The 21,284-nt window shown below is 46.3% G+C and overlaps 1 protein-coding gene across 4 annotated transcripts in view; it reads left to right on the top strand.

Annotated features, from left to right (window-relative positions):
* Positions 1–21,284, top strand: part of SRGAP3 (SLIT-ROBO Rho GTPase activating protein 3) — a 246,514-nt gene that overhangs the window by 142,799 nt on the left and 82,431 nt on the right. For all 4 annotated transcript variants that reach the window (XM_027958129.2, XM_042235918.1, XM_015102320.3 and 1 more), the window contains exon 4: positions 18,927–18,989. In XM_027958129.2, the coding sequence (XP_027813930.1) occupies positions 18,927–18,989 (63 nt within the window). The remainder of the gene's footprint in view (positions 1–18,926; positions 18,990–21,284) is intronic.

The raw sequence follows: 21,284 nt of genomic DNA on the forward strand, positions 1-21,284 counted from the left end.
GGAATTTTTTTGCCTTCTCTATCATCCAGCAAATGTTGGCAATTTGATCTCTGGCTCCTCTGCCTTTTCTAAAACCAACTTGCACATCTGAAAGTTCTTGGTTCACGTACTGCTGAAACCTAGCTTGAAGGATTTTGAGCAAACCTTACTAGCAGGCGAAATGAGCTCAGTTGTTCAATAGTTTGAACATTCTTTGGCACTGCCCTTCTTTGGGATTGGAATGAAAACTGACCTTTTCCAGTCCTGTGGCCACTGCCGAGTTTTCCCAATTTTCTGACATATCGAGCACAGCACTTTAATAGCATCATCTTTTAGGATTTTAAATAGCTCTACTGAAGTTCTGTCAGCTCCGTTAGTTTTGTTCATGGTGATGCCTCCCAAGACCCACTTGACTTCACCCTCTGGGATGTCTGGCTCTAGCTATGTGACCACACCATTGTGGTTATCCGGGTCATTAAGACCTTTTTTGTAGAGTTCTGTGTATTCTTCACATCTCTTCTTAATCTCATCTGCTTCTGTTAAGTCCTTACCGTTTCTGTCCTTTACTGTGCCCACCCTTGCGTGAAATGTTCCTTTGATATCCTGCAGGTTTCTTGAAGAGATCTCTAGTCTTTTCCATTCTATTGCTTTTATTCTATTTATTTGAAGTGTAGTCTAACTTCAGTATTTGCATAAGCAAACATAATTAGGAAGGTAAATCCAGTATCATAAGAAACATTCACATAGCGCTTTGCAAAGCCATACAGAAGTGATTCAGACTACTTGGTCCCATCACAGGCCCCCGCCTGCAGCCACCACCATCACATCTTTTTTCCTGGGCGAGAGGGACTCACAGAGAAAGGTCATTAGGGCCTTTAGGAAATGGAGGGTCTTTTCATGAGCTGAGCCCTGGACAAGTGAGATAAATCTTTTCAGCTCTCATTTAGGCTGACAGCAGCCTCACTTGTGATGGAGGTTAACAGGGTGGAAAATAATGAAGAAATGTCTACAGCTGAGCTCCTGGCTGCCTTGTTACCAGGCCTGTGCTTGTAGAACAAAGGAAATGACCCGGCCCCTCTGGGCCAGGAGAGAGCTGAGGATGAGCCTGATGGGCTGATTTAGCACAGTGTGGCCCTGTGTATCCTATCAGTTATGGATGATCTCAGCATCAAGGCCCGCATCCTTACATAAGGGATAGTTCTGCAGAGTCTGGTCTCTCGTCAGACTAGGGAACAGGATCATCACTCAGCCCATTTTACAGATGAGAAGGTAAAGCCCGAGAATGGCCAGTTGTCATCGTCTGCAGGAGGCACCAACCCTGGGCTTTGGGATCTGTCTCAGAATTGCCTCTCACTGATGGTGAGACCCTAAGTAGGTCTTTCAGAGACTTAGTTTTCTCATGTGGGAAGTAGAGATGGAGACAGTGCCACATGGCGGCAAGGAATTCCTTTACCATCTGCTAAGTCACATTCCCGCATTGCCTCTGCAGGAGTGGCTTCCAGGCCAGGTGTCCCTCCTGGGCCTGGGCCTGGGACAGTGGCCCCTGCCAGCTTCTCAGCAGTGCTGAATGCTCTTTGACTCAATAACTCACCCTTTCCTGGTTCTCCATTCTCCCTTCTGCAGTGCAGTGTGTTATGCCTGGAGGCAGCGGCTCCCATTCCATAGCCATTCTAGGCTTCTTCTGGGCAAATGGACTTGTGCACACAGGTGGCTGTTGCTTTAAGTGTGAGAAGTGGATCCACCAGAGTGGAACTGTATGAAATCTTAGTGCTCACTGTAGTGATCAGGACTCTTACGGTTGCAAACAACAGAAACCCAGTTCCACTGACTTGAGGGTGGAAAGGGAGCTTATCTGCTCTTCTGAGCCAAGACTGTCTTCAGGCATGTGGGCTTTAAGGGCACAAAGGGTGTTGTCAGAACTTAGTCTCTCTGCAACTCTGCTCCAATGTTTTCCGTTTTCCAGTTCGTTTGTTTGTTTTGTTTTAAGAAGGGTGGGAGAAAGGCTGATGTACAGTCAGTCTCTGTGATGACAGCATGGCCCCCACAGCCCCAGGCTTACATCCTACCTGCTTCAAGTCCAGCGGAAAGTGAGAGGTCCCTTCTCTCAGAATTGGGTCTCCCAGGTTGCGACTGACCCAGCGTGGATCACATGAGTGCTCCTGAAGCTGGACCTGTTCTGGCAAGACACAGTGCAGACCCGCCAGGCCTGGGAAACACATCCCTGAAATTGGGAGTACACTCAACTCCCCCGGATATAGAGGACAGAGAACGGCTGAGGGTGGTTGCCCAAGAAAAACTGAGTGCTTTTCCTTACAAGAGGGGTGAAAAATAAAGCAATGGCTGTCCTCTAGGTCTTCTCTTCCAGTCCTTTTATTATCTTCTTCCTGAGCTGTTCTTTCTCTGCCAGATCACCCCCCACTCGGCCCCTGCAAAGGGCATTCGTTATCTTGTATTCCATTCAGGGACAACTGAGATCAATAGAAAATTCTTCCCAATGTTGAGATAAAATCTTCCAGGGTTTTCACTACATCAATCCACATGGAAATCTATCCATTACTTGAATACAGAAATCATGACCGCATACCCAGGTCCATCTTGCCTCTGGGTGAACACACCAGGTTCCTTCAGTTGACCCTTGTAACTTGGCTTTGCATTTTCTCTCTTCCTGGGTCAGACGTCAGGGCTTCGCTGAACTACAGAAATTAATTCTCAGAACCACTCAGAACTCTACAGGAAGCTCTGAGCAGCAAGGAAGAGAGCAGGGCTGTCTAGACATTTTATTTCTAATAATGAAACCTGTGAAGGCACTTGCTTTTTTCATGATCGTCTCATCACATGGTTGACTCACTCTGAACTGTCAGCTCAAATCTCCTGGGGATTTTGTACCAAATGTTTTTTAATCTATCCTATGAATTCTGCACTTGTGTTTCTTTATATTTGCCCTTTTAAAACTTCATTTTATTAGATTCTGGCCATATGGGATCAGTGTCCTTATTTAAGTGATTTTTTCAAACAGCAAAAATGGTCCCTTTTGCAGGAGTTTCCTCTTTCCTCCTCTGTGGGAAAAGGCTGTTTTAACTTCTCCATGCCTTCCTCCTCTGTGTTACCTTCTTATTCATGTTAGTTCTTTGGCCCCATCTGATTCCTTTCTACTTGCATAGTGGAGACGATAGAAAGTGAAACAGAGAGTTGAGAATGAGTTCAGCAGTGGAGGTGATGCTTGAATTGGACGTTGAAGGATGAATAGGAGTCTCCCAAGTGGGGAAAGGAGGTTAGGAGTTCAGTGTTAGGACAAGGGCTGGAGCACAGTGGACAGAATGTCAACGATGGGGGTCCAAGGCAGCTTGGAATGGAGGCTGCAAAATAGTGGTCCCCAGCTGAACTTGGTTCTCAAGTTTAACCTGCTTGGCCCTCACTTTGTTAAGAAAACTTCAACCAATATTTTAAAATTGTGAAATTTCGCATAAAAATCAGAATTTTGTATTTCTCTCAAAAAACCAACTCTGACAGTCCCAGATCCATATGTGGCTGTCCAGAGCTGAGAGGCTGCTGGCCCTTCAAGCAGGGCACACTCACTCCACTGTCTCACAGCCCCTGCACTGTCTGGCGCACAACACCAACCCCTTTATTTTAATAGCTCCTTGGTCCTTTGTGCAGTTGAGTTTTTGGCCTCATTCTGAAACAGGAGTGGTTCTTCAAGTCTAGCGTCAGAATCCGCTGGAGGGCTTATTAAACACAGATTGCTGAGCCCTAAGCCCACAGCTTCTGATGCCCCAGGTGGTAGTGAGGCCTGAGAACCTGCATTTCTAACGAGTTCCCAGGCGCTGCTTTTGCTGCTGACCTGGGAATCACACACGGGGAATGATTTACCTAGTCCCACCTCTTGGTTTTCCAGTAAGAGCAGAGTTTGGCCCCTGACGCAGGTTTCCTACTCCGGGTCCAGCCCTGATTCCACTGCCCTCTGTGATGCACCAGCAGGGAGGGTCCATCTGCGTCCTTTTTGCTCTCTCTTTCCGCCTCAACCATTTCTGAGGTTGAGCATTGGAGCCCATTTCATTTCCAGCCTCAGCTTCCTTAACAATAGCCATCCATTATCCTCTGCTCGGATGCCTGCAGAATTTAATTACTTGTCCCAGCCCTGGAGTGAGTTTGATTGTTGGAAGCTGTGGTGTTCTGAAGCAAGCGCTAATGAGAAAAGACTCTTAGCAGAGAAGAGAGGGCATTCGGGGGCCCTGTGTTTGAAAGCAGCCATTCACGGTGTGGCAATAAAGGCTTGGTCTAGAGTGAGCTTTCTCGTTCCCTTCTTGAAGATATCCGTCGCATTTCATAAATAAATCAGGGCTTTTGTATCTAATAATTGCCTTGCTTTGTAACCAAGATCAAAAGCACCAATAGCCTTGGATTCAAAGCCAAGTTTATTTATTTAAATTTTTTTTTAAAATTTTTGGGTTGCAGGAGAGAGTGAGGGCTTGCATGCTGGAGGGTTCAGCTCTGAGGCCTGCACGGAGAGCGAGCGACGCGGGCAGACTGCCAGGGGCTCGGAGCCTTCAGCTGTCTCCACTGTCTCCCAGGGAGATGAGTTGTGAGCGCTCACCCTGCTAGTGCAGCCTGCTGACCTGGTCGCTGTCAGGAGTTCCCAGCTCACTCAGAAAACACGCGCTATTGCTCTCATCACAATAGATACACAGTAATCATAGATAACAAACAATCAGTGCCTACTGTGTGCTGGGTTCTGGGCTAAACATTCACTTCTTACAGCCTTAGAGGAAGATGCTGTCATCACTCCCATTTTACAAATGAGGAAACTGATGCCAATAAAGGTGAAGAAGGGATTTGAATCCATCTTTGTCTGATCCCAGAGCCCATGCTCAATGGAAAAGGCAGGCGTTAAGGGAGGTAGAAGGATGAGTCAGACATAGTGCCTTCCCAGCTCACAGTGAACAGTGGAAGTGAAGACAGGCGTGTATGTGTGATATCAGTATTCAGAAGAAGGGGGGCTTTTAATCTGGGCTGAGGGGGCAGTTTGGGGAAGGTCTTGTGTAGGGGATGCAGCATTTGTAGTGAATCTCTAAGTGAGGCTTAGGATTTATACCAGCTTGGATTCCTGGGAAGCTGACTCCAAAACAGGGATTATGTTGCAGGGATATGTTAGCCAGTATTCTTGGAGTCCATCCCCTTGCAGAAGGAAGGGAGAGAGGCAGGACTCAGGGAATATGCAGTTACAACAAAGGCCTCAAATGACTCCTTGGGGAGTTCTGAGGCTAGGCTGGCCCTTCCAGGTTGTCCTGGTTTGTGGGGAGGAAGCTGGGCCTTTCTACCTTCATGTGGCTCCTGGGAGATGTGGCCTTGGGCAAATGCCTGTTTGTGAGGCTGTTCCAAACAGGGCTGACAGTGGGGCGTCTACAGACAGTACTCCCCACAGGTGAGGGAATATGTCCCCTATCCTGAAGGCATTCTGAGGGGTGCCACACTGTGTCCCCAGCAGACATGCAGAAATTCAGGAAAAGTCAGAGGATTCTAGACCGAAGTAAGGGTCCATTGGCAGAAAAGTCTGGTCCTGTATTGTGAGCAGGTCGGCCAGCCTTGCAGCATGGTGCTATGGTTAGGGCTGTGGACAGACTGCAGGGTCCCTGTTCTGCTACTTTTTAGCTGCGTGAACTCAACCTAATCCCTAAATCCTCATGGTTTCAACATTTTCAAAATGGAGCTAATTAAAAATGTCCTTCTTAGGGTCATTGTAAGGATTAAAAAGTGATGATATAAAATGTCTACCTGGTATGCAGTAAGTAGTCATTAAATATTAACTACTATTAGGATGATTATTGGGAAATAATAATCCTTTGAGGAAAAATGCAGTGAGAATTAAGTTCAGAGATGGGATAAAGAAACATTCAGGGCACACAGATTAAATAAAGGGTCAGAAATCATTCACTGATTGCTTCTAACTTATTGTCTTTTTTTTTTTTAATTTAAATAACCTCTTATTTCCTTTACTTGCCTTTTGGACCTAAATAGGTTCAGTAGAGGAAAATGGGGAGAGAAATGGCATTCTTAACTTTTATTTTAATTTTTTAATTTTTTTAATATACTGTTGTGTTAATTACTGCTGTACAGAAAAGTAAGTCAGTTATACATATATATTATCTTTTTTAAAAATTTATTTTTAATTGAAGGATAATTGCTTTATAATATTGTCTTGGTTTGTGCCATATACCAATTATATATATATATGCATTCTTTTTCATATTCCATTCCATCATAAACCATATTCCGTAAACAATAAACCATATTCCATCATAAACCATATTCCATTATGGTTTATCACAGGATGTTGAATACACTTCTTTTAAAATATTTATTTGTTTATTTGGCTGTATTGGGTCTTAGTGGGAAGATCCCCTGGAGAAGGAAATGGCAACCCACTCGAGTATTCTTGCCTGGAGGATCCCATAGACTGAAGCGACCTAGTGCTCATCGGGTCTTGGTTGCGGCATACAGCATCTTTGTTGCATCTTTTGTTGTGACACACAGACTCTCTAGCTGTGGTGTGAGGGCTTAGTTGCTCTGAAGCACATGAGATCTTAGTTCCCTGAGGGATCAAACCTGAGTCTCCTGCATTCCAAGATGGATTCTTAACCACTAGACCACTCTCATAGCCCCTTCAATACATTCTTGACTTTTAAAAAGCATGCTTCTAACTTTTCACCGTTTAATTCTTAGCAAATTAGGAATAAATGGAAACTTCCTTAGCCTGATAAAGAATATTTACCAAAAAACCACCAGTAAATATTGTACTTCCTGTTAAAGAGTTCAGCAAGATGGCTGATTACAAGATAAATATACAAAAATTAATAATGTTCCTGTATGCTTGTCATAGCCAACTAGAAAATGTAATTTAAAAATGCATATATTAGAATACAAGAATGATTGAAAATTAATGTCATTAGTGCTATAAATTATCTGCATCATAGAAATTTTGATGTGATATTTTCATTGTCATTCAGGTATAAATATTTCATAATTTCCATTTTGCAGTTTCTTCTATGCCCCGTAAATTTTTCAGAATTATTCATATTTTAGTTCCAAAGATTTTTTCAAAGATTTTCTTTGAAACCATCTACTTGCTTTAAATTTTTAGCTTGATTGCCCCATAAAAAAGAAAATATTTATAAGAAAATATTTTCTTATAAAAAGAAAATAAGTAGGTTATATTTTTTGGGTATTTGTTGGAGCATTTGCCTTATCAGATATCAAGACTTCCTCTTATGTGATAGTACAATGGGTAGTGCTAGAGCAGTGCTAGGCAAACTAACAGGGGGGCCAGATCAGTGCTCAGAAACACAGCCCCCCACAAATGGGAACGCAGTATGGCAGCAGTGCATTACAGACTGGGGGGAAGGATGGCTTGTTTAGGAAATGGGGCTGATTCCACTGGTTTCTTGTCCATTTCTTGTTATTTTTTTAGGAACTGGTTTAAACACACATACACACTTTTATTTCCATATGGAAAAAAATTAGACCTCCACCTTAGTTAACAAAAAAATATTCTAAATGGGTTAAAGTGCTAAAGGTAAAAAATAAAACTAAATACTTTTGGAAGAAGATATAGTAGAAGGTTCTATTTAAAACCTTAGAGGTAGGAAAAAGTTGCTTAAACATAAAGCACAAAACAAAAGAAGCATACACCATAAAGGAAAATAATGATAGATTTCATTATATAAATTTTATTTAAATGTTCTATACAATAACAACTGCAACAAATAAATAAAGAGAAGATACAGACTAGGAAAGGAAAAGATGTTTGGCATGCAAAGAATTAATAAAAGGTTAATAACCAGAATATAAAAATCAGCTCCTACCAGAAAAAAATTAGAAAAGGGCAAACAACCCAGTAAGAACATGGGTTAAAGATATAAATAAGTGCATCACAGAAAAGGAAATTTAAATGGTTAAAAGTATAAGAAAAGATGCTCAAACTTACTGGTAATTAGAAGAAGGTAAAATAAAACAAAATGAAGCACAGTTTGACTCCTCTTAGGTTGGTCAAGCCGTCCAAGTGCTGGCAAGAATGCGACACAGCAGAGCCACTTGCGTCCTCCTAATAAGCATGTAAGTTGGACGCCCCTTTGGAGAAGAGTGGGAGTGCCCAGTGACAGAGAAGGAAGAGGTAGACAGCCTGCACCCCAGCAGTTCCACTTCTAAGTACGACCTAAGATAGGTTCTTGAATAGGGGGTAATGTGATCAGAGCCAAGTTTAAGGATGATTGATTTGGTGTGTTTGATGGCTTTGAAAAGAGGGTTGCTGAACTCGGTTGTTACACATATACACTAATGCACCAGTTGCTCGTGGAAGGTAACAGGGGCCTGGGTCAGGGAGGTTGAGATGGATGGATGGATGGGTGAGTGGATGGGTGGGAAGGTGGTGGATTGATGGGTGGATACATGGGTAGGGACATTTTTGAAATGCTAATGCAATCCTGTTACATCGTCTACACAAACAATGCAAATACAGTAGAAGATCAGATTAAAAAATGACAAGGAGGTTGGAGAGTCGTCTCAGGTCAGTGATTCAGCAGGAATAAATGATCAGTAATGTTTTAAATCCAACAAATAATCCTGACAACATCCATATCCGCTTTGAAGAGAAAGCAGAGGGGGAGAAAACAGCTCGAGGCTGAGGGATTTTTCGGTTGTTGTAGCTATGGGTTTTTCAGAAAGACAGGTTTGTCACACTCCTTAAGACACAGAGACCCTCAACCATTCCCTGAGCCTTTTGACGCTGATCTGCAAGAGATTCATGTCCTTTCACCCTTGCAGAAAAAAAAAAAAAAAAAGGAAGTCTGAGACATGGTCAGGAAAGACTGTTCCTGAGTATGTTCTGTTTTCACAGAGACTCAGCCCAGGGGTCCATGCCCTGTTCTCCTGCCTTGGCCAGGAAGCCAGTGGTTGGGGCCAGGACTTGGTCATAGAAACAGGAGATTCTACTAAAGGGTGCTGTCCGATACTGACAGTGACCTAAAGGAGAGCCTCTTAAATAGCAGCGTGCTTTTTACAGTAAGGCAGAGGAATATGTGTGTTTTATTATTATTTTGGAATATTTGGGGAAAAAAATCTAAAGGCACATAGAGTCATAGTTCTCCCAACAACAGAGTGGAATGGTTGAGAGAGAATCACGTTTACTACCTCCGTGATCTTGAGCAAATTCTTCACCCTCCCTGAGGCTCTCTGTCCTAATCTTTAAAGTGGGGTTACAATAGGGGTTATATCCCATAAATTCCTGATATTAGGCTTTTGTAAGGTATTGTCTATAATGCAATTATCATTGGGCCTGGTACATGCTAAGAGATCAAAGGAACAATAGCTATTATTGTTGTTATTATCCTTAATGATAAGTATTATAGTGCTGGTACTAAGCATTGTTACTAACGGTGATAACTTATTAATAATATTTAGTATTGTTAGGAATGATTCAGAAACTCCTGTCTTGACCACATCAGGTCACTTGGTCATGCCTTTTCAAGGTATCCTTGGGCTTCTTCAGACCTGTCATTTTAAGCATTTCTGAAAATGAAGCCTTTCGCACAAACAGGGTCCCAGAGAGATGGTGGGAGTAATTAAGGGGTTAGACAGACACAACGCCAGGCTTATTGCCTCAGACCATCGCAGGGCTCCTGGGGAGGTACCAGTGGGGCCCACCTCTGTCCAGGGCATTTGATGAATGGGTGCAGGGCCTTCCTGTTTCCTTGAAGCCCGACCTCCCAGCCCGGATGTTCCAGCTTCTTGTGAAAACAAGTCGGTGCCAACATTTGGAGTTGCAGCCACAGGAGACAGACATCAGTCTGCAAAGGGGAGGAAAGAAGAGAGGTCTTGAGGAGCAGGGAAAGGAAGGGGGTGGGGGGAGGGGAAGGGTAACAGAGGTCCAGGTGGAAGGAGGGCAGAGGGTAGGCTGAGGAGGATGTTGGGAGGCAAGGGGTGGGGACGTGCCAGAGCGCTGGCTGCTAAGTTACCAGCAAGCTAGGTACTACTCGGAGGAATCAGCCAGTCAGCTGTCCAAGCGGCCGTGTTCAGGGATGAGCCAGCCTTCCAGGACAGACTTGGAAATGCTCCATCCCTCCGAGACACACCCTTAAGGCCTTTGCTTTAGAAATAAAAACACAGTCTCTCTGGGAGATGGTCAGTGCTCACATATATCATTTATTTAAATAGGGAACATCTGTGCGTCTCCAGTTTTGTTATTTGATGAGAAAACAAGCTGGAGTGTGGAAAAGCAGTGGATTAGAATGAAAAGAGACAGAGTTTTTGGTTTTTACTTTGTTTGGTTTGTGTATTGGTTTCCCATTGTTTGTTTGGAACCCCAGAACTAGGGAAGCCATGGAATGTTCCCACAGGGGGAAAACCGGACATGAGAATATCAAGCAAAGAGAAAAGGGAGACAGATGTTGCTGACTCAGCTCCTGATGAGATATCTGGAGTTGAGGATGGCTCCACCTTACTCCCTGCCTTGCAGTTTCCTGAAGCATTTTTTCGAACCATGACCTCTGAATCAGTGAGAGGGAGTCCTGTGATTGAAACTCCGCATTTTTATGTTTTCTAAATGTTCAGAGTGACCAGCTCCACATTTAACTTGAGAGAGACAGAGACATACCCTTGAAGAAGACTTTTCAAATATAATTCATAAAGTCTTAGGATCTGTAGTAACAGTTTTGAGGGTTTCCTCTTAAAACTGAGATTAGCTCTGCATTGAAAACCAAATCCAGTCATCCATGGCAGGACTTTTTTGGTGAAAACATTGATTTCACTCCAGAACCATTGTGTCAAAAAATGTCAGCTGATGCCATCTTGATGTGAATGTATGTGGTTTGGTTTTGTTTTATTTTTGCAAAAAAGTGAGTCGAAGGTGGCCTCCTTTTAGTGTCTGTGTTCTGCTTAGCTCATGCACAGGTGTTACGGAGCTCCTTTTGTTTGCCAATCTTTGTTATCAGCACTCTGGGAAGCCAGAGCCCCAGCCTTGAAGGGGCTTACACTCTCTCTACTTGGTTGGAAAGTTGTTCTCTTGCAGAAACTGTTTGAAAACTGGTGTTTGGTAGAGGGTTTTCAGAAAACTGTCTTGCCCCGTGGTCACTGTGGTGTCTTCATGCTAAAATAAGCACAGAATGCATCAGTATTCTTTCACATGAGCCAAGGTGGAAATTCACGAGATTCTATAAGCTGGAAAAGTCCACAGGTAGATCTTATCTAAGCATCACGAGATCAGGACACAAATACTGTTGTCAAGACCCCGACAATCCTTGTGGTGGGCAGCCCAAGACACCTGACGTCCTCGCTTAGCAACCCCAGAGGAAAGAAGATCTGAGAATATGGTTCTTAGAAAACTTCAGGGAAGATTCTCATCAGCTCAGCCTGAAATATGTTTCCATCTCTGACCCAGTCACTAGACACAAGGCACTAGAGCACCTGGTCATCCCAGGTCCCGTGCCGGATGGACCATCTGGCGTGACAAGGCAAGCGGCAGTCAGTTCCTCCCATGTCTCATCTTTTATTATCAGAGCAAGGAAGAAGGAAGAAGCCAGAGATGATCAGCATGGCTGACTTAGGCCTAGCAGGGCAAGTGAGCCAAGGAGTACCAAGTCAAGGGGAACTTGAGCTGCCTGCAGGTGAGGGCAAGGACCGGGGAATGCAGATTTTTGCACAGGTGGTGACAGTGTGCACACGATGGGCAGGTGGAGTCCAGAGGGCATGTCTTCCTTTGCAGCCTGGACTTCTGGTTGGACTCATCTCTGTGACAGCACTCCAGTGGCTTCTCTTCACCCATGTGCCCGCATCCCGTCTAGGTGCTGGGGAAACAGGCCACAGAAGGTCCTTACGAGTGCCAGCTTTGGGGTTGCTGCTGCTGCTGCTGCTAAGTCGCTTCAGTCGTGTCCGACTCTGTGCGACCCCATAGACCGCAGCCCACCAGGCTCCCCATCCCTGGGATTCTCCAGGCGAGAACACTGGAGTGTGTTGCCATTTCCTTCTCCAATGCAGAAAAGTGAAAAGTGAAAGTGAAGTCACTGAGTCATGTCCAACTCTCAGCGACTCCATGGACTGCAGCCTACCAGGCTCCTCCGTCCATGGGATTTTCCAGGCAAGAGTATTGGAGTGGGGTGCCATTGCCTTCTCCAGCTTTGGGGTTAGACCAACCAAAACCTGAGCCTGGCTGTGCCCCTTCCTAGCTGTATAGCCTGGGGCAAGTTGCTTAACTCATTTGAGCCGCCAGCTCTCTTCTGCCACGTAGGTATAATAGTACCTGCCTTAAAGGTTTCCTTTAGATAATGTATGGAGGTGACTTTGGACGGTGTTTACTGTTGTAATGTACTCCAGAAATGCTGGCTGTGGCTGATGGAACAGGGGCCAGGTCTCAGTCAGCTTTGAGTCTCTAGTGCCTCATGGAGGCTGTTGTCTAGTAGGCCATTCAACAAATGCTGGTGTAAATCAGACTGAAGGCAGGTGAGGACCTGGCCACAGAGCTCCAGGAAACAGTAGTACAAGCAGGAGGATGGGTTCAGGGGTGTGGGATTCTACAAAGGTGGTGGTGTTGGGGTCCACAGGGGAGTCAGGAGGTTCATTCTCAGGAAGCAGACCCTTCGGCAGCTCTCAGAGGCGGGGACACAAGAAGGGTGCTTGTGTAAAGATCCTCTCACAGGTTCAGATTCGGCAGCTCTGGGATGGCTGTCGGGATGAGCACCAGGAGGATACAGACAGCCACCCCAGGGAGACCCCACTGGTTTCTGGGTCATAAACTCAAATGGACAAATGAATGGAGATTCTGTGGCCAACCGGAGAGCATGACCCATCCAGAGGGGCCCCTGTTCTCCAATTTGGGGAGCTCAGCCTCTCTGGATCTTTTAGTTTTGCAAGGGAAGCTGAAAATCTGGACATGTAAGGAGAATTTTTCATTTTTAAATGCTGGGAAGAGTCAGATTTTTTGAACACTCTGAATGGCCAAATAAAACACATTTGTAGGCCAGAGAGGCTGCCACTTGGAGCCCTTGGGCAGCGGTTCCACCCAGGGTGATTTTGTCCCCCAGGGAATGTTTGGCAATGTCTGGAGATAATTTCTGTTGTTGCATCTTGGGATTGGGGTAGAGGGTGCTTATGGCATCTAGAGATTAGAGGGCAGGAAGGCTGCTAAGCATCTTATAATTAAGCCCAGGACAGTTCCCCAATCCCCTTCAGAGTTATCTGGTCCTAAGGGAAGTTTAACTGTCCTTTGCTGTGGGCAAAAAAAAAGAGGCAGGGCCAGGGCCACCTGCCACCTGATTTTACAGACTTTGGGGTCAAAGAGACAGGGCTCTGTCCTTCCAACCCCAAGGAACCAGGGCTGCTGTGGTTGAACCTGCGGTGGTCCAATATAATCATATTTTACAGTCTGCATACTTCCTGTGCATGAAGGAAGCAACGCACCACCCCAGCCTCTATAGGCGTGAAAGTCTTGCGAGAAATGTGGACAGAGAGTGTGAATACACTGTCCCTGGGGTCCCCAAGGGCTGGGCATGATGTTTGCCAGGGATGATCAGGGATTTGGCCTCTCGTTCATGATGGAATGTTTGGTTTGGGTTCCTCATTCAGTAGTTTCTGGAACTGTAGTTGAGACTATTTCCTTTCCCAACAAAACCCAACCATAAAAAATAAAATGCCTTTAGTCCTTCACAGTTCAGTAACTATCGGCTGAGCACTCGCTGTGGCTAGTCCCACCCAGGCTGGTGCTGATGGGGAGAGAGCAGAGACTCAGGCAGTTTCCCTCTGGAAACTTACTGCCTCCATCCAGCCCACCCTCCATCTACCTACAGCTTCATCTTCTTGGAAGAGCACAGACTGCCCATCAGACACTCCCGCTTGCAAACCTTCAGAGGCTCCGGTCCACTTTGTCAGCCTCTGTGATCGGGCCCAGCCTCCATGTCTTCTGTTCTTCTGTTGTTATGCGCCTCTCTTGGCAAACCACACTTTCCCCCTGTTCCTGGGGAACACGCCTTTGCTCAGGCTGTGGCCTTTGCCTAGAATGCCACCTCTGGCCACCCGTGCAAGGTGAGGTGGCCCCTCCAGCCTCGTTATCCCCTCATCCCATATCACCTCTTTCACTCTTTTGAAGCCTTTTCCACATCATGCCATTTTGGTTCTTGACCCTTGAGCCCACCAAACTGGGAAGAGTTGATAAAAAATTCAGGTATGAATTCCCTTTCCTGGGCAACCTCTTCACATTGCCCCTGGCATCCAGTGGGTATTGATTCAGGCTGTAACACGACTTCCCAAGCTCTTCACCTGTGTCTGGTATGATACCAGTGCTGCCATACGTGTCACCTCTTTCCAGCTCACAAGGACTTCATGGCACCATGGCATCGTTCCATGTTTATGCACAAGGAGAGTAAGGCTTAGCGGAATCGTCACTACATTCATTCATAGGTTCACTCAGCAAGCGTATTTAATGAGCACCCACTGGGTGACAGGCTCTGTGGCATCGCGGGAAGAGTGGCAAAGTGAGACACTGCAAGCTGGGGACCGGGAAACTGACTCTGAGGCCTAAATTTAACAGCAGATAAATTTAACAGGGAGATACTTGGGATCCACCCCTAGGGAGGGTGGAGGAGGGAGCAGAGTGAAGTCAGGCTGTGATGCAGGCAGTCTTACTCAAGGTCTTAGCCAGCCCTAAAAGGAGTTCTAAAGATAGAACGGCCCTTTAAAGCTGTCCAGGTTGAAACAGGAGAGACTGGTTTCTACACCTCATCTCTTTGGATGAGGCGTCAGTCTTTGGAGGGTTTGTCACCATGCCCTCTGATGCCATCACTGAAGCATGCTCTCAGCCGGGGGGTTGTCTGCTGCCAGTGGTCCCAGCAACGAGGGGGTCTGGACATCTCTCATCAGGGAGAAAGTCTCTTTGACCTCATGGGGTTTACCTTCAAATGGGGAAAACAAGTGACAAGTGCGTAAACAAGTCGGTCACTATGCTTCCCATTATAAGTGCAGAGAAGGGCAGTAACAGGCACTCCTTTTACAGGCGAGGAAGCAGAGGTGCTGAGAGGTTAAACGGTTCTTAACATCCTATCTCCAATCCCCGTCCCTTTGGCTCTGAGTTTGAGCCCTCTCCACCTAGTAACTATGCTTCCCAGGTGGCACTAATGTTAAAGGACCTGCCTGGCAGTGCAGGAGATGCAAGTTTGATCCCTGGGTTGGGAAGACCCCCTGGAGCAGGTCATGGCAACCCAATCCAGTATTCTTGTCTGGGAGATCCCATAGACAGAGGAGCCTGGCGGGCTATGATCCACGGGGTCCCAAAGAGTCAGACACGACTGAAGCAACTTAGCACACAAGCATACCACCCTGTGCTAGTCACATAGAGCCTTTAAAGTCAAGCTAATGAGCTGGGTCTCGATCCCGTAGGCATTGAGGCAGCTTTGGAGGAACACGGTAAAATACTTTTCTAGGAAATGACACTGGGATGGGCATGGGAATTGGGGGCTAGAGTCAGGGCTTTGTTGAGGGGCAGCTTCAGGAATCTGGGCCCTGCAGTGATGCCATTGGTTGCTCTGGGACTGGGGGTGGAAAATGTGGGTTGCTTTGGGCTGCAAGTGACAGAAACTCCAGCTTTTAAATAACTTAACTAGTGAAGCCACAGAAGTGGAAGTTCTGCAGGAGACAGCCTGTGGGTTCAGGGAGGTCATTAGGATTTAGGTTTTCATTCTGCCACCCGAAGCTGCTTCCTCTCCTGGTCCTAAGAGGTCTGCTGATAGCCACTGAGGCTCCCGGCACTTTTGCTACCACTCAGTAGAAGAGCTGAAAACCTCCCCTCCATCTTCTCAGTCCTCTTCCATGCAGTTGTCACATACTCACCCCTGGACTACCAACACATACAGAGCGCACCATCTTGAGTCGGGATGGGGTAGGCTATGTCCTTGAAAGAACTTGGCTGGAGAGATGAACACAGGCCAAATTCATGGCTCTGTTAGGAATCAGGAAAGGCAAGATTGGATGCTGGGGAGGGAGCTGGCATTGTCTGCTGCAGAGAACAAAGTACCGGGCAGTTTGATGGTAGGATGCAGTGACAAGTTGGATTGAGGATGGAGGAATTTTTTTGAAGTGTCAAAAATAGCTCCAAATTTCCAGTCGCCATGTCTGGGAAGATATTATCCCATTGACTGAACCTGAGGAGATGGAGGAAACATCACACATTTTCTTCTGGATAATTTGAATTTGATGTGATGAGGGGGTCATCCACATGATACTGTTTTGCAGCAGCTGAAGATAGGGTCTTTGGGGTCGTGCAGACAGAGCCCAAGAGAGGGCCGTGGAGGTGCTGACATGGCTGCCAATCACCGAGAAGTGGGAGCGGAAGTCAGCAGCACGTGGGAAGCTGGCTGGGGCAGAGCTGAGAAGGCCAGACTCTTCCCAATAGAGCTGCTTTAAGAAATTTATCTGACAAGGGTCCCTGCCCATGAGCACAGTGACAGAGTGCAGAGATGTTCACTGCATCCTTGTTTGGAATATTAAGAGACTGGAAACAACCGGCTGGTTAATTAGTTATGACATATCTGGTGTATGGAACCCCAAGCGCTATTATTAATAGAAAAGGAGAATGCAAGAGCTACATGGCCTGTCAAGGAAAACAATCTGTCAGATATATTGTTTGGTGGAAAAAAACAAGGTGCAAAGGCTTGTGTAGATTACTTTCATTTATATTAAAAAGAGAACATATGCTATCCAGCTGTATGTGTGTATATTCATAGACTGTTTCTAGAAGGCACCAGAAGAAACCTTTAATAGTAGGTGCTTCTGAGTGGGGTTCTGGGAACTCAAGAGACCTATTTTTCACTTTTTTCTTTGCTGGCTGTTAGTTAGTTTCTTTAACCATGTACACTTGTTACCTAGCAAAAAGTTATATCATAAAAATAAATACATAAGAAATGAAGTCTTAGGTGTCAGAGGCGTTGGCCAGGCCAAGAGGAGGTCACTGAGGGGTGTCAGAGAGTCTGAAGCAAACCTCAGGGGGAGGGGCTTCAGGAGAAACCGAGGCAGCTGCTGAGACTCAGGGAGAGTGGAAGGAGATGGGAACGGCTTGTTGGGTGCCTCTGTAGATGCCCGTGATGTGACAGAAGGTTCCCTGGGAGCTCTGCATAGAAAATTCTGCTGAGATAGTCCTGAGCTTCTGCATTGGGTCCCCTTGCTTTAGTCAGCAGAGCCGGAGGGACATCTAAACAGATCTCTGGAATTGCCCCAGAGCTCTTGTTCTCTGTTAGGAAATCTGACACCTGTAAGGGCTGCCTTTGGAGAGGTGATTCTTGGCCCTGCCAGGCCTAGAAGCTGAGGGTAATGAGATGGGCCTGAAGCAGAGCCTAGGAAGGCATGATGTTTGGTGCTGAACCTTCCTAGCGACCCCAGAGTCCGGGGCTCTGATCTATGCAGGAACTAGAGGAAGGCTGGTCTCTGCAAGTCAGTTGCTGACCATGCTGGAGGCCGAGGGAGCTGAGAGAAAGGACAGAAGGGCTCTCCTCTCAAGGGGCAGAGCTCCCTTTGTCAGTATGGAAGTTTCACATGATGGCCTGGGAAAACAGGGAGAGCATTTTCCCTCCCCTCAACTAATAATGACAATGCAGTCATCCAGCAATATGGGGAGTTCGGTTCCAGGACCATCAACACCGCCACCTCCCCCCGCCCCACCGCGGCCCCACCAAAATCCAAAGATGCGCTAGATCCTTGTATAAAATGGCATAGCACCTGCGTATAGATGTGCATTCTCTAAATATACGCTCTAGATCATCTCTAGATTACTCACAATACCTAGTACAATGTAAATACCATGTTAATAGTTGTGAATTCTATGTGAATAGAATTATGTGTACATAGCTGGCAACACAAGGCAAATCGAAGCTTTTGGAACTCTCTAGATTATTTTTTTTTTCAAATATTTTAAATTTACAGTTGGTTGAATCCTTGGATGCAGAACACTTGGCTGACTGTAATAATAATAATAATACACAAAATAACAGAATCCTGGACTCTTCAGGCTGGAGGGGACCTGGAAATTATTTGTTCATTCTTCTTTGACTTGTGTCCCTCAATGTATTAAATATATATGTCACCTTGTGGTTTGGGTTGAGGTCAACTACACTTGCATGCTGTATGCCCCCCCCGACCCCGCCTTAGAAAGTCCACGCATATGAGGGGATGAAAGCCTCTGAAAAGTTCTGCAGTAAGAAAACCTGTCTCATTTTGTTCAAGCAACTTTTGAAAGTTTATATATATATTTTATATATACATATATACATACATATATATATATATATATATATATATATATATATATTCAATAACTTCAGTTCCAAGGCCATGGGGCCAGACAGTGATGCAGCCAGGCTAGAACCCATATGCCCTGCCTCATGCTCCAGTGGACTCTCTGTTTACTTGGGGTGTTCACTGAATTGAAAGGCTAGATAATTATTTGTTAAACCAGGTTCTTTGGAACCCCAGTCTCATGAGATGTTAAGGAATGCTGAGCTAGGGACACACATTCTGACCACATCAGCTTAGGATATCCAGGATTACAGAAAGATGAACAGGTTGATTGGCTGTGGAGCTCCTCAGAATTTTTAGTATGATGTCCCTGTGAATCACCAAGGTAGGGAGGTGATATATAGAGCTCCCCAGCTTACATGGTCCAGGAATTCTTGTTGTAAGGAGTCTGTCTCTGAGAGATTGTACGGAGTTGGAATTCCTGTTGTAAGGAGTCTCTCTCTGAGAGATTTGTTTCATGGAGATGAGTTGAAGAATTCAGATCTGGGTCAGTGAGGTTTATGTGGATTTCTGTATCCCTTCTCGCACGACCCCAAGAACTGCTGCCCTTCCTGTGTTGAAAAGGAAGTTGGTCAGTGCAGCCAGCACCCTTCTGCCCCCTTGACTTTTGTTCTTCCATGTTACAGAGCAAGGAGATTGGTCTGCAGATGCACGAGGAGCTACTGAAGGTCACCAACGAGCTCTACACAGTAAGTCTCACCCTGGGTTCTGCTACTGTTTGCGATTGAGCCCCCTTTGCTTCCATGCCCAGCACTGAAGGGAGGCTGACCAGTGGTCTGGGGTAACCCTGGGCCCTTTCGCTCTGTCCTTTGCCCGAGTGACAGCAGGATTATCAGGGTGGGGTGAAATGGCTCACAGCCCCAGCTTCTGTTTCAGAATATCTGGGGAGGGGCCCTGGGCACATTTAGTTTGTAAAAGTTCACAGAGATTCAGATTACCTGCAAGCCATGAGAACATGTTACCTTTCAAAGCAGAAGATGCCAAGCTGAGGTAGGGAGAGCCAGGCTCAGGTAGGACAGGAAGAAGCTGAGGCCCACTTCTTACTGACTGTGGGGCGTGGAGCTCATCTGGGTCTCAGTATTCTCATCTGCAAAATGGAGCACTATTCGAAGGGTCACATGAGGCCGGAATGGGGTTGATAAGCATGCCTTGCCATCTCAGGGATCTCCGGGTAATAATTTCAGAATGTGCACAATTTGGCTCAGAATTAACCTTGCTGCCTGTTTGGGCTTGAGATCTAACTGGGTTTGGGATGGGTGTTAGAATCCAAGAAGGTGAGGGAATGGGGAACACAAGTTCACTGGTTAATGGTGCTGGAAGTTACAGCCTATGCTTTGAGGAGCCATGGGCTGCCTTGGGGAGGAGTGAGAGCCCCAGGGACAGTCCTGGGGTGGGGAGGCCCAGCAGACAGAACCACAGGACTTCCACCCCTAAGGCCACCAGGCTGGAATCAAATCGTTATGTTTTAAGTATGTGGAGATTACTTATCAAGTGTCTCATTAAAAGGGGAGGATTCTGAGGCTAAAATTATATTTGAAAATCCCTGGTATGAGAGGACCAAGAGCAGGCTGTGAGAAGGCCCCTCTTGTTGATATTGTTATCTTTCTCAGGCCACATCCTGTGTGATTAGTAGCTGGTGGACCCCTCAGAGGCTAAGAGCCTTTGCCCAAGAGCCTGGACTTCAGATAAGAAGTCCTGCCCAGGCTCCAACCAGCTATGAGAGACTTTGGGCCAGGCATTTTCTCTTCTGGGCCTCAGTCTCCCAATCAGAAAAATGGGGATGAGACTTCCTAGTGGTTGGTCTACCAACGTCAAAACACATATTTTCTATGATTCCAAGTTAAGGAGAAAAATTTGAGCCCTGACAGTTTTTAATTAGATCATTGCTTCGGGTGAAAAGAGGCACTGCTGATGAAGAAAACATGACTTGACTTTGAGGCAGCTGGGACTGTGGGGGAAAACCACCTCGTGGTTTACAGTACAGACTCTGGAGCCGGACACCTGGCTTCAGATCCAGTTGATAGGCAGAAGTAACAATACCTGCTTATTATAGCCCGTTGTGAGAACAAAAGAGAAGATATGTGAAGAACACCCAGAAGAAAGAGAGCCCAGAGGCACAATGTGTTGGAGCCCACAGCTCTCTCACGCTCTGTCTCCACCTCCCTGGAGCGTGTGAGGGTGAGGCAGGCTGTGCGCTCCTGCGGCGGGGAAGCGTGGTGACAAAGCAGCGAGACCGGGGACCAGATGGAATGTTTCTCTGCAGAGGGCTTGTTCTCCATCCAGGACCTTTCCCTGTTTCTCAGGCACTTCACCTCCATGGTATTCCAGCATATTCCAGCACCTGAGTCTGTATTTGGGACCCTGGCTGCTCCCACTCAGATCTCGAAGCTTTCCTCTGGGCTTCCGCTGGGCGCCCCTCCTGGGTGCTCTCTGTTCACCCCCAATTCCCCCTACCTTGGCTCCTTCACCCCTGTTATTCCCCCTGCCTACAACTGCCCTCTTTCCTCTTATACTTGCGTCATACTCAGTTTGCAAACCCAGACCGAGCTCCACAACCTTAAGAAAGCCGTCACTTCTGGGCCTGTTTTAAAAACCTCCTTGTGTTATCTTGACGTTCTCTGCCCTGTCTGTTCAGCTGGCATATTCACTCCCTGGAGTCAGATCTTGGTGAGAAGCACTATACTTGACCCCTAAAGCCTCAGATCACACCTGGCTACTTCAGCTCTCAGTGAAACTCGGGTTGGCAATAGGAGCTTTCTCCACTTTGTGGGCTGGATCGGGCAGGCAGTTGTTAGGGACTAAGAGGGTGATGCTTACACATGTGTGTCCCTGCTGGCCGTGGGGCAGGGTGGCTGGACAGAAGTGCATGCCCTTGGTATTAGACAAACAGGCCAGATAGGCAGGTTGGTCCCTCTTCCCATCTCCCAGCTGCCTCTCAGTGGCCTCAGAACTGGTGGGGAAGGAAGGGGCAGCCCCTCCCCACT

The sequence above is a fragment of the Ovis aries genome, chromosome 19 (genome assembly GCF_016772045.2).
Source record: "Ovis aries strain OAR_USU_Benz2616 breed Rambouillet chromosome 19, ARS-UI_Ramb_v3.0, whole genome shotgun sequence".
Classification (NCBI taxonomy): Eukaryota; Metazoa; Chordata; class Mammalia; order Artiodactyla; family Bovidae; genus Ovis; species Ovis aries.